Source organism: Alligator mississippiensis, chromosome 5, assembly GCF_030867095.1.
Source record: "Alligator mississippiensis isolate rAllMis1 chromosome 5, rAllMis1, whole genome shotgun sequence".
NCBI lineage: Eukaryota > Metazoa > Chordata > Crocodylia > Alligatoridae > Alligator > Alligator mississippiensis.
Window position 1 is genome coordinate 179,527,835 of NC_081828.1, and position 12,058 is coordinate 179,539,892.

The window sequence follows — 12,058 nt, forward strand, 5'->3', positions numbered from 1 at the left end:
CATTCACATGAATGCAACCAAACCTCTCACACTGACTTGCAGTAAAAATGATTACAGTGCTCTGCCATCTCCAGCCCATCCCACCCCTGAAAGGTACACTGCACGAAGGAACCCTTCTAGATCCCCTCCCCTAACATGGCTCAGTGAAGCAGAGGCAGGGACCCAGCCATCACCTGCAGCCAATTAGCTCCATCCCAGCCCCATCCAGCTAGAAACAGAGCTCAATCCAGGCAGGGCTTCACCCCCAGCTGCCAGCTGTTCCCTCCCACCTGACCTCAATCACACCAGGGCCCCAGTCCACACCTACAGGTTGATAGCCCAGGCCACTAACTCCAGCTCCACAAAGATCCAAGCAGCCTGGCCATTCCCAAGGCTCCAGCCCAGGCCAGCCCAGGCCCTATTGTTTCACTTGCCCTGCAGGCTGGGGGCCAGCACAGGCCCCACTTGACCAGTGAAGTGGCTGCACCCAGAACCCGGCCCCAGATGCAACCACATACCCACCGCCCCATGCCACAGCCCAGGCTGCAGCACACTAGCCCCCAACACTACGGGCAGCACCAGCGCCCAGCACCCAGGAAAGGAGTCCTTCCCCACCACCCCCTGCGGCCGGCTGTGGCAGCTCCCCGTGCCTGGAGCGCCGACAGGACCAGCCCCGCCTCCTAGCACATGCAGTGAAAGGACTCACCACCACGACCTCGAGGGAAGGCTCCCGCCCGGCTCCACGCCCAGCTCCAGCTTCGCCTGCTGGAGAGCGTGTGTCAGCGCCTCTGCCCGGCCCACCTGCCCCGGCTTTCCCGCACCGTTGCCTCCGCCCGGCGCCAAGCGGGCACGTGGTGGAGCCAAGCTGAGCTGCGCCCTGCGCCTGCCCCGCCCCACCCTGCCCTGCAGAGACAGGGGCCGACCCACATATCACAGAGTATAAGCATCACACCACCCCGCCCGGCCCCAGGCCACGAAGAGCAAACCTAGAAACACGCTTACCTGGAGAAAAAGGGCCAGACAAGACCGCACCCTCTCCGGCAGCGCAACAGAACAAATAAGCACCAAAGCGTGAGGATCACCTTTCTAAAGATGAATGAGGCTCCACCCCCAATTAGGCATCGACCAATCAGCAGCCACGGGCGGGTTTCCTCCGCCTTTATAAAGCGGGCGCTGGGCATAGGCTCGCCTTTTTCTGGTGGTGCTGCGGCAGGTGTTGCTGTGACTGCAGGTTCGAGGTTGGGGAATGGCGGGCGCTGTGCGCGTGGCGGAGTTCTGTTGGTGATCGCTGCTCGGTCTCTGGAAGGCTCAGACCGGGGCGCGGCTGGACGCAAGTCTGGTTGTTCCTCGGTCGGGGCCGTAGAGAGGTCGGGAGGCACTAAGGAGAAGGCGGAGAAGGAGACAGAGAAGGATGCCGGGCGTGGCCCTACTTTTCATATGAGAGCAGAGCAGCAGGAGGCGGCGGAGCAGATCATGAAAGGAGCCATGGAGCCTCAGACGGAGATGGTATGGGAGAACAGCGAGCTGGTCGAGAGGGAGCGGAGCGAGTGGACGACAGTGGTGGCGGGACGGAAGCGGAAGCAGGACGAGAGGAGCCGGGAGGAGCGAGAGCTGGCGGCAGACGAGAGAGGGAGTCACCGGGAGCGGCCGGCGACAGGTGGAGGAGAGACGGCGGAGGAAGAGAGGAGAGCAGCTGAATCGGAGGAGGAGAAGCAAGAGCCATGGTGGGGTGAGGAAGACCCCCGAAGGCAAGTGAAACTAAGAGTGAAAGTTTTTCTGCTGAAAGAAGGCTTCGAAGGGGCGGCTCGCCTCACGAGGACTGAGTTTATGGAGAAAGTGCTGTTTAAAGATATTGGCTTAAACCCGCGGGATCTGAGCATTGTTATCGTACATGAAAATTATAAAGTGTGGGGTTTAACGTTTTGGAGCAGGAAAGCCTACGAGGCGTTTTGGGAGAAGCAGGGGAAGCTAACAAAAGAGGGGAGACTGAAAGGGTTACGATTTGAAACAGGAGAGAAGGAGAGAGAGAGAGTCCTCTTTCTGAGAATGTTCAATGATGAGTTGGAGAAAGAGGATGTAGAGAGATGGCTGGAAAGACAAGTGCAGAGCATGATGTGGGTGGAGAGAGTAATGGACAAGTATAAGATCTGGACAGGTTCGTGGAGAGCGAAAGCACTACTAATGGAGGACCCCCATTTTGGAGGGGTAAAACACATCGCTTCCAACTTTTACATAGGACCCCACAGGGGCTATGTGAGTTACTTAGGGCAGCCATGGCTGTGTAGCAGATGTGGGAAGGGAGGGCACATTGCAGTGTTTTGCTCACTAATGAGGTGTTTTAAGTGTGGGGAGATGGGACACAGGGTGAGTGAGTGCAAAAAGCAAATAAAATGTATCACATGTGGGGAAGAGGGGCACACATATAGGGAGTGCCTGTACTCCTATGCAAATAGGGCGAAAAATCAGGAGGAGAGGAGAGAGGAGGAAAAAGAAGCGCAGGAGAGCGAGATGGAGGCAGACAACGAGTCAGCAATGTCTGCTAATGAGGTCTCGGAGAGCAGGGAAGAACTGGTGTGTGAAGAAGCAGAGGCAGGGGAAGTTCTGGAAGTGGAGACAGGATTAGGGATCTTGGAGGAGTTGGAGAGATTGGCAACTGCCACGGTGGAAATTGTGGTGGAAAGAGAGCCTGAGGAGGGGAGAGAAGAAGGAAAGCGGGCAGGACCTCAACGAGCAGCGAATGGTGATGAGTCATGCTCAGGCGGGAGTCAGGAGATCCTGCTGGGGCAGGCAACCTGTGGCACAGAGAAGAAGCTGAAAAGAGAAAAGAGAGGAATGAAGGGAGGGAAAGGGAGGCAGAGATGGGAAGAAGAAGAGGAAGAGGAAGAAGAAGAAGAAGAAGAAAGGGGCGGGAGACGAGGCAGGGGGGTGGAAACACCCAGGAGAACCCGCAGTGGGGGAACAGAGACTGAAAGGGAGGGAGAAGGGAGCGAGGGAGCAGAGGGTTATTTGAGCCCGGGGGCGATCCTTAATTTGGCTCACATGACAGGCATGAGGGAGACAAGATCACTGGGTGAAAGTTCAGGGTGAGGTGGGAAAGGGGGAGTAAGGGAAAGGTCACCACGGGTAAGGAAATGAGGAAAGCATTAAGGATAATATCATGGAATGTGAGGAGTCTATTGAGGAAGCAGCGATGGGAGGGCATTAAGAGGATTTTAGAAACAGCAGAAGCAGAAATACTGTGTGTGCAGGAGTGCGGGATAGGGTGGGAAAAAGAGTGGAGCTGGTTGAGAAAGCGGTGGCGGAGGAGCAGGGGGAAACAGAAATCTGGGGGTGGGAATTTTGATTAGAGAAGGGCGAATGCCGCTAAGAGTGAAGAGTGTGCAAGTGCTGGTGGAGGGGCGGGTACAGAAGATGGTGCTGGAGTGGGAAGGGGAGACAGTCACCGTCTGGAATGTGTATGCACCGGCGGTGAGGGCAGAGAGGACGGGGTTGTTTAAAAAAATGGGGGTGTGCTGTGGGGGAGGAGGGCATCGAATTGTGGTGGGGGATTTTAACTGTATCATAGAGAGAGGGGACAGGGTAGGGGAAGAATGCGAGGGAGAGTTGGATGGGACAGGGAGATTGTTAGAGAAATGGGCAAGAGAAGAAGGGCTGAGAGATATTTGGAAGGGGGAGACTGTATGGACAAGGATAGAACCAGGGGGAAGGACAAGATCAAGGATTGATTTTGTGTTTGTGTCAGAAGGATTGAGAGTGCAGAAGAAGGAGGTAAGGGAAGTGGGAATGTCAGACCACAATATATTAAGGGTGGAGATAGGACGAGGGGAGGGCGGAGCACGGGGGAAAAGGGTGTGGAAGTTGAATTTAAAGGATCTAGAAGAGGGGAAGGTATGTGAGGAGTTTGTGGAAGAATACAAGGGATGGAGAACATTGGAAAAGTATTTTGAGACCAGGTGGGAGTGGTGGGTAATGGTAAAAGAAAGAATCAAAGAGTGGTTTAAAAAGCAAGGGGAGAAACGGGCAAAACAGCAAAGACGCAGGTTGCTACAGAAACAGCAGAGTGCAAGAATTACTCAAGGAAGCAGAAGCAGGAAAGGAAGTAAAAGAGGAACTGGGCATGGCCCGAAGGGAGGTGGAAGAGTGGTTCGAACAGAGAGGAAGGGAGAGAATATTCTTGACACGAGCACCGTGGGTAGAGGAAGGGGAGGAGTGGAGTGGATATTTTGCGGACAGAGTTCGGAACGGGAAGAAAGAAATGAGGGAGATTGTGACGGAAGGGGGGCAGGTAGTACAGGAACAGAAAGAGATTTTGAAGGAGGTGACAAAGTTCTACAGGGACCTATACAGTAAGGGGCAGGAGGAGGAAGAGGAAAGGAGGGTAGAAGAGGAAGAAATGCAGCAAATAAAGGAAGAGGAAAGGGATGAGATGGAAAGGGAGGTGACGATGGAAGAAATAGAAGGGTGTTTGAAAAAATTGAAGACAAATAAAGTACCAGGGGTGGATGGGATACCGGGGGAATTTTACAGGAAGTTTTGGGGGTGGGTGGGGACAGATGTTAAGGAGGTATTTAAAGAGATGATGGAGAGCGGAAAGGTGGGGGAAGGGTTTGCAGAAGGGGTGATAATAGTATTATATAAAAAGGGGGAGAAGAAAAGTTTGAAGAATTGGAGGCCAATCACGTTATTGAACGTGGACTACAAGCTATATATGAAAATGTTGGCGGAAAGAATGAAGGGGGTATTGGCACAGGTGATAGGGGAAGAACAGATGTGTGTGGTGGAAGGAAGGAAGATAACGCACACACACTGGGTGGTGAGGGACATAATAGAGTACGTGAGGGACAGGAACTGGAACATAGTGGTGGGAAACCTGGATCTGGAGAAAGCATACGATAGGGTTAGGCACGGGTATTTGTTCAGGGTGTTGGAAAAGATGGGTTTTCCAAGAAAATACATAGGATGTGTGAGGGAAGTGTACTGGGGGGCTTTCAGTAGGGTGCTGTTAAAGGGACATATGGGGGAGGAGATTAAAATAGAGGTAGGGGTAAGGCAGGGGTGCCCGTTGTCACCAGGGCTTTTTGTGTGCGGCATAGAGGCGGTAGGAAGGAAGATAAAATGGGATAACCAAATTCAGGGGATAAAGATACCAGGGGGAGGAGAAGTGAAAGTGCTGCTATATATGGATGATGTGACATTTTTGGTGAGGGACAGAAGGTCAGTGAGGAGGGTGCTGGAGCATATGGAAGAGTACGGAAGGGCAGCCGGAGCAAGGTTAAATAGAGGGAAGAGTAAGATATGGGGAATAGGGAACTGGGAGGGTCTGGAGGAATATGGGTTGCAGGTGGTAGAGAGAGGACAAAAAATATTAGGGATAAGTTTTGAGAAAGATGGGAAAGGGGAAACAGCGTGGGGAGAAGTGCTGGGACGGGTGAGAAAGGTGCTGGGAATATGGGGATGGAGAGGTTTGTCAAAGACAGGGAAGGTAAAGCTAATCAAGTCAGTGATCTTACCGATCCTGCTGTTCGTAGGGTGGGTGTACCCTCCATCGTGGAGGCAAGCGAGGAGGATACAAAGGGAATTGTGTGTGTTTTTCTGGGGAAGTAAGGGAGAGAGGGTAGCACGTAGGGAGCTTTATAAAGCCGGGGAGCTAGGGGGATGGGGGTTTCCAGAAGTGGAAACGTTCATATACAGGCACAGGGTAGCAGCATTAGTCAGGGAGGCATGGAGAGGGGAATGAATAGTGGGGAAATGGGTAAAGTACTGGGGAGGTAGAGTTTTGAGGGCATGGGGGGTATTTGGAGAAAGGTGGACAGGCGTGTGGGCAGGGAAACTATCACAGCATGTGGATAGGCTGGCGGCATTCGTCAGGGCAAAGGGTTTGGTGAAACTGGGGGTAGAAGGATTACAGAAGACGAGGGTAATTTTCAGGGCAATTAGGGAGGCAGATGGGTTAACGGACATGGGGAATTTGGCATGGGAACAGGTGAGAGAGGTGTGGAGGGGAATAGAAGACGCAAGGTGGAAAGGGTTTCACAGGGAAATAGCGTGGTGTATAGTGAGGCGGATGTTATCAGTCAGAGAAGTATTATACCGATGGAGGCTGGTGAGATCGGCAGAATGCCCGAGGGAGTTCTGTACAAAGGAAGAAATGGTGCATCATGTTTTGTGGGAGTGAGTGTTCGCTAGAAGGGTATGGGGAAGAGTAGGGAAGTTTCTAAGGGCGATAGGGTGGGCACAGGGGGTGTCCTATGAGAGCGTGGTGTATGGACTGGTGAAACAAGGAGAAAGGCAATGGGAAGTGTGCATGATTTTGATGGGGATGACGGTGGCATTATGGAAAGTGAGGTGCTTGTTGGTAGGGAAGGAGGTATGCTTTACACAAAGGGAATGCTTACAGCTGGGGTATTATGAGATTAAAGACTACATCAAGGGAAAGGGAGAAAAGGGCGAAGGGAGTAGGGCACGGCAAGGCGTTCGGTGGCAGGAATTATTCCGGCCGGCCGGGATAGGGTAATGGTAGGGAAAGAAAAGAAGAAGGGAGAGAGAGGAGGGAAAGAAAAAGCGTCGGAAAGTAGGGAAAGGAAATGCGTCGGGAATCAGGGAAAGGGAAAGGTGAAAACGGAAAGTGGGGAAAACAGTAATACTGAAACAAAAGTGAATTGTGTATGCTATAAATAAAGAGGTGAGGAAAATGTGTTAAAGGCAAATAAAAAGAAGGAAAATACGAGACCACAGGGAAGGATTGTGTAAAATATGAGGATGTATTATAAATGTTGAAAGTGTCCCAAGAACCTGCATGAGAAAAGAGCAAAATGTATTGTCAAGGATTGAATTGATGATTATGTATAAAGAGGATCTGGTGATCCAATTGTGAAGAAATTGTGATAGAGAAAGAAGATGGGAAGTTCCCACGATTGTGTCATGTATTATTGATTCATGTATGATATTGTTCATTGTGAGATATTGACAAAAGGAGGCGGTGTGGACAGAGAAATATATATTTTATATTTTCTTAATAAAAAAAAAAAAAAAAGACTGCAGGTTCGTGGTTTCTGTGGGTTTTTTTTCCTTTCGTTTCGGTTTTTTTTAGCCAGTCTGTGGGCTGGGGGACTTCACTTCCCAGGTCTTTTCTGGAGGCTCCATTGGTGTGCTGTTTCCCGCGAGGGCGGTCCTGGTTGCTGAGCCCCGGGCGGGGGCGGGCAGTGCCCGAGGCCGGGGGTGCCGCGGGGCTGCAGCAGGTGCCGGGGGTGCAGGCGTGGGAGGTTGCGGGAGTGGCTGAGCTCCCTGTGGAGACAGCCACCGGGCCGGGTTGTCAGGGCTGGTAGCTTACTCCTCAAAAGTGTTTATTTTTGAAACTACTCTGACATGGGGAAGATCTTCCCAAGTCAAATTTTATACTTGCTTACATTGTAACTTGTTGTTCAGTTCTGATCTGTTCTGCTTAATTAACAATGGTTTAGTGTTTTACTTAACCTACTTCGAAGTACAGTATATTATGTTGTACTCTATTTCAGATGGTAAGAAGTGATGTTGAGTTAGAAGTTGAAAACACATTAGGCCTCAAAAAAAGCATTTCAGAAGTGGCACTGAGAAGGCAATCCACTCGGAAGAGCGTCCAAAGGCCCAAAACACAGAATGATGTCCATGATGTTAAAATTGTTCAGCCTGTAAGTGCCTATACTTTGTTTCTAGTAACCTTAGTAGAACACATTGGTTAACTGCTATTTTAGGTTACATGCTTAAAGGGCCTGTATGTCATGATGCAACTGGTTTTCATTTAACACACAATTAGAGGTTCTTTTCCTCCCTGTGGTGAAAGAATTGCCCCACAGCCCTACCTGCTGGACATAAAATGGAGGACCTTCCATCTTTTGGTCCAGTGACCTAATGGTTAGGGACCTTGCCCAGATTCTAGGTTACATTTCCCTAGAGGGGGTTTGAATCTGCACATCCTGCTTTCCAATAAAGTGCTCTATCAGTTTGTAACCAGGCACTTTTCAGCTCTGCTTGAAGCTGGCCCACTGGATAGCCAAAAGGAAGAGACATGTTGGTCCAGGGGGAAAAGTACAAAATAAGAAGTGCATTGCTCTGAGGGTGGTCACTGTGTTCTCCAGGTTTTTCCTGTGCTTCTGGGTTTTGTTGGTTGCCACATGGGGCTGGGAAATAGTTTTTTTCCTTCTTGCTGCTAATTGTCAGGGGTTTTCCTTCCTTCAAAGCACTGGGTATTGGCTGCAGTGAAGGCTGGGGATTTTGACTGGGGTCTACCAGTGCTTCTGCTGAAACTTAAACACAGAGGCTTCTGGCTAGAGGGTTTTGCTCTTCTGTTTAGAGTCAAACTGATCATGAAAGAATTTTACCCCATGGTCATATTGGTACAGACTGTGGAGGTATTTGCCTTCCTTTGTAATGGGGTCAGAAGGGTATATGGCCCTTTTTCTTGGAGATCTCATGTATTTTAACAATTCTGCTGCAGCAGTGCATTGGCCACTGTGGTCACCCTGCTTTACCTGTGGCAGGCTAAGGTGCTATGTCTTGTGGTTGTGTTTGGAACTAGCTATAGTTTTGTTAATAGGTTAGACAGAGGGGTTTGTATAGGATGTTTTGACTGTATGATCCAGCCTCCGGCGAGAGTTTCGACTAGATGAACTGTGGAGATCCCTTCCAGGCCTACTCTTTATAATTCTAACCAGGGACGTTTCTCCTAATAGGGCAGAAATTTTCCCATTGTTGTTCATCCAGTAAATAGTAAATACAAGTTCTGGTAGGACAACTTCAATAGGAGGACTCTGGGTAATGCTTGTCCTATAGCCTGATGGTTAGAGGGCTTTGCAATGCAGGCTTAACTGCTTCCAGATGAGTGGGGCCTAAAACCAGGGTCTCAAGCTCTCAGGCAGGTGCCCCAGCTACTAGGTTCTGGGGCTAAAAGTTGGTAAGGCTGTCCTGTCCGTCCTCCCCTCCCAACCACCTAATATCCATTAGTCATGGTTTTTGTCCAGTGAACACGTTGAGATTTAGCTTCCCTTATAGGTATATCAGGGAGATCTTACTAGATAAAGCTTACTTATTCAGAGAGAAGTACTCTGCCTACTGTTCTGCAAGCTTCTGGGCAAATGTAACAACTTGTACATAATGTTCTTAAAGGCTCCCCCCTTACCTGTAATATATCCCCATGTAACACTAACACTGGAAGTTTAATTCAACCCATAGTCAAAGCACATTTTAACCAGTCTTAGTCTGTGTTGGCTTTTTAGCTCCAAGTGATCTTCTCAGTTTCTCTGCATTCTCAATCCTTATTGGTTCAATTCTTGTTTGGTTTCCATGTTCAGATGTCTCTACTTCTGTGTCACTTTCAATCTCCTCTGTCATTTCTTGTTCCTCTGGAGCAATAAACTCCAGAGCAACAAGCCCTCCAGTTTATTCACACATGAGAATATGCACATGTAGACATGTGCCTTGACTGCTAGTATAATACACAAAGTTATCATATAAGTGCTAGACAGTAGCTTATAATGTGATAAGACAAGACAACAGTATTTAACAGCTGAGTGTCTAGTTATGAACAAGTTTATAAATTCTAAATTGTATGTTGATTTGGTTATATTCTTGATATGTTTGATTTTGCTTAATGTGAGCATTCAGACAAGCAAAACAGGGCTTGTGTGTGTGAGAGAGTTCAAAGGGAAATATTTTTTTTTGTCTACTACTAAGATTCATTTCATGAATATTTGTTATGCATAAAGCAAAATTGCTTTACTATGTAAGTATTCTGTATGTTTAAGTCATTAAATTATGGAGGAGAAACAAAACTGGTGCAACATAAGCTCCAATTCAAACATGAAATCATTGGTGTAACATTTGCTACAAATATATTAACATTTATAGCCTGAAATATGGTTGTGTAAACTATTCAGCAAAAAATGGTAAAAATGATCATCTGAATGTGGATATTGGTAAGCAATTCTTATGCCTGTATTTCTTATAAGTGTGCTTTCACTGAAGATAAACTTGTGTAAGCCCCTCAGGCTAAAGTTCAAAATGTAAGCCTCAAAGGAGTGGGCAGACAGCTGCAATAACACTCTTTCACATGTTAATATTGTGTACTAAGTAACTGACAGGTATGTACTACAGTTAATTAAGAAATTTGCTATTAGAAAGCAAATATTTGAGCTACTTAAGGATGGTAACTAGGAGCACACAGTTCCATATCCATACACTTCTTTTCCCCAGTAGATGTTTCATATTTGTCTTAATGGGATCCCTATGTTTTAGGATGAAGATGTACCTCCAGTTTCATTTCTGAAAATTATGAAGCTGAACAAAACTGAATGGCCTTATTTTGTAGTTGGAATTTTGAGTGCGATTATCAATGGAGCCTTACAACCTGCATTTGCAATCATATTTTCAGAATTTATAGGGGTAAGTTTAAGTATTTAAAAAGACTATGCTGCTTACTTTAGCTTTGATTTCTATTACTTGCTACATTTAAATAGCTTTCCAGTAAATTGATAAATGTTTCAGTTACTACCTAGATTTATTCCACAATGTCTAGTTTGTACTGTAAACACAGAATTCTTCATTAGTAAATGAACTAGTGTTATGGGACTTTCCAACAAGACCTCTCTTATCTGCCAGACTGTCACTGGGGGAATTCCTGCTGCAAAGTGCAGCCTGTGCCCCTCCCATTGACTTCACTTTAAGCCTTCTGTCCCATTTTATACAAAGACATTATAACTGGCAGAGTTGGCATGAGGCAGAGGTGAGGCTCTTTGCAGTTTCTCTTTTCCCATTTGTGTGTCTGCAGAGTTTCAACCATACTTTAGCCAAAAAAGAACAGGAAATCATCATAACTGTGTAATGTGAAAAGTGGAGGAAGGAAAATGCTTCCAGATAGAATATTCAGTAGAGAATGGAATTGCTGGAACCTCTATAGTACTAGAAAATAAAGCTGAAAGAGCCAGACGTTTTAATGCTATCTGTATTTGAACTGGTCAGGATTATCCAGCCAAATAGCTTTTGGTGGTAAATGTCAGTTCATCGAAACCAAATGTAGAAACAAAAATCAAATGAACTAGGTCTGACAGGGAAGAAAGGTTTGCACTTAGGTGTGTACACCCAGCACAACAGATGTCAGGTATGTGGGAGACTGAAGTTGTTTTCCTTAGAACTACCTAGCTCTTTTGGCTTTTCAGGGGAGGGAATATTTCTGTTTTCTTTCCCTGATTTGGAAGGTTTGGGTTTTATTCTTTATTGGGAAAGTTTTTGAAAGCCCAAGTGTAATGAGGTTGGAAGCTTTCCTGCCCCTTGTCTGGTCTCAGCCAGAAAAACATAAAGTACCTGTCTGTCATCAGCAAGCACTTGATATGAACAATAATAGGAGAGAGATCTCTGAGAGAAGGCAGCAGTTCTGTTTCAAGCCTGCCCCTCTAACACTTCTCTCAGTGCAGTGTAAAAAATATTTCTTAGCAAAGGACATTGCACATGCATAATAAATTGTACACAACAGTTACTACATCTCTCATACAAATTCAGTCTTATTTGTTATGCAAAGACTAAGAAGGTCTCGGACTTGCAGCCAATGACCGCAAGGTTCTATTTTAATTACTTGCATACTAAAGACACAGTGGGTGCATCTACACATGTAGTTAATGCAAAGCAATAAACTCCAGAGCTTATTGCTCAAGAGGCATTACCTGGGAGTAAGAATCTATATATGTGCCTGGGACCCCACAGCAGATAAGGCTGGGATGTTATCCCTGGCCCACTGTGCTGTGGAGGGGCTGGCTGGAGCATGAGGTATGGAGTTCATTAGTCAACTGCACAGTAAACATTCCATATAGATGTCTGGTAGGTGTATAAATTCCTTATTTAGTTTGATAAATGAAGAACAGTTTATACTAGTTGCTAATTCTGAGTGTCTTGGGAAATGAAGAGTTGATCTTCATGGAAAGAACATGAGATTTACAATATCTTGGCTGAGTGTGAAATTGGTGTAAAAAAAAAAAAATTAACTACATGCATTCAAACTGTGCCTGAGCAAGATGCTGTGTAAAGATTTTAGCTAGTATTTTAATTAAATAAA

The 12,058-nt window shown here is 47.1% G+C and overlaps 1 protein-coding gene across 1 annotated transcript in view; it reads left to right on the forward strand.

Annotated features, from left to right (window-relative positions):
- Positions 1 to 12,058, forward strand: part of LOC106737547 (phosphatidylcholine translocator ABCB4) — an 83,486-nt gene that overhangs the window by 45,322 nt on the left and 26,106 nt on the right. Inside the window, exons 16-17 of the mRNA XM_019497756.2 lie at positions 7,494 to 7,646; positions 10,249 to 10,395. Coding sequence (XP_019353301.2) covers positions 7,494 to 7,646; positions 10,249 to 10,395 — 300 coding nt within the window. The remainder of the gene's footprint in view (positions 1 to 7,493; positions 7,647 to 10,248; positions 10,396 to 12,058) is intronic.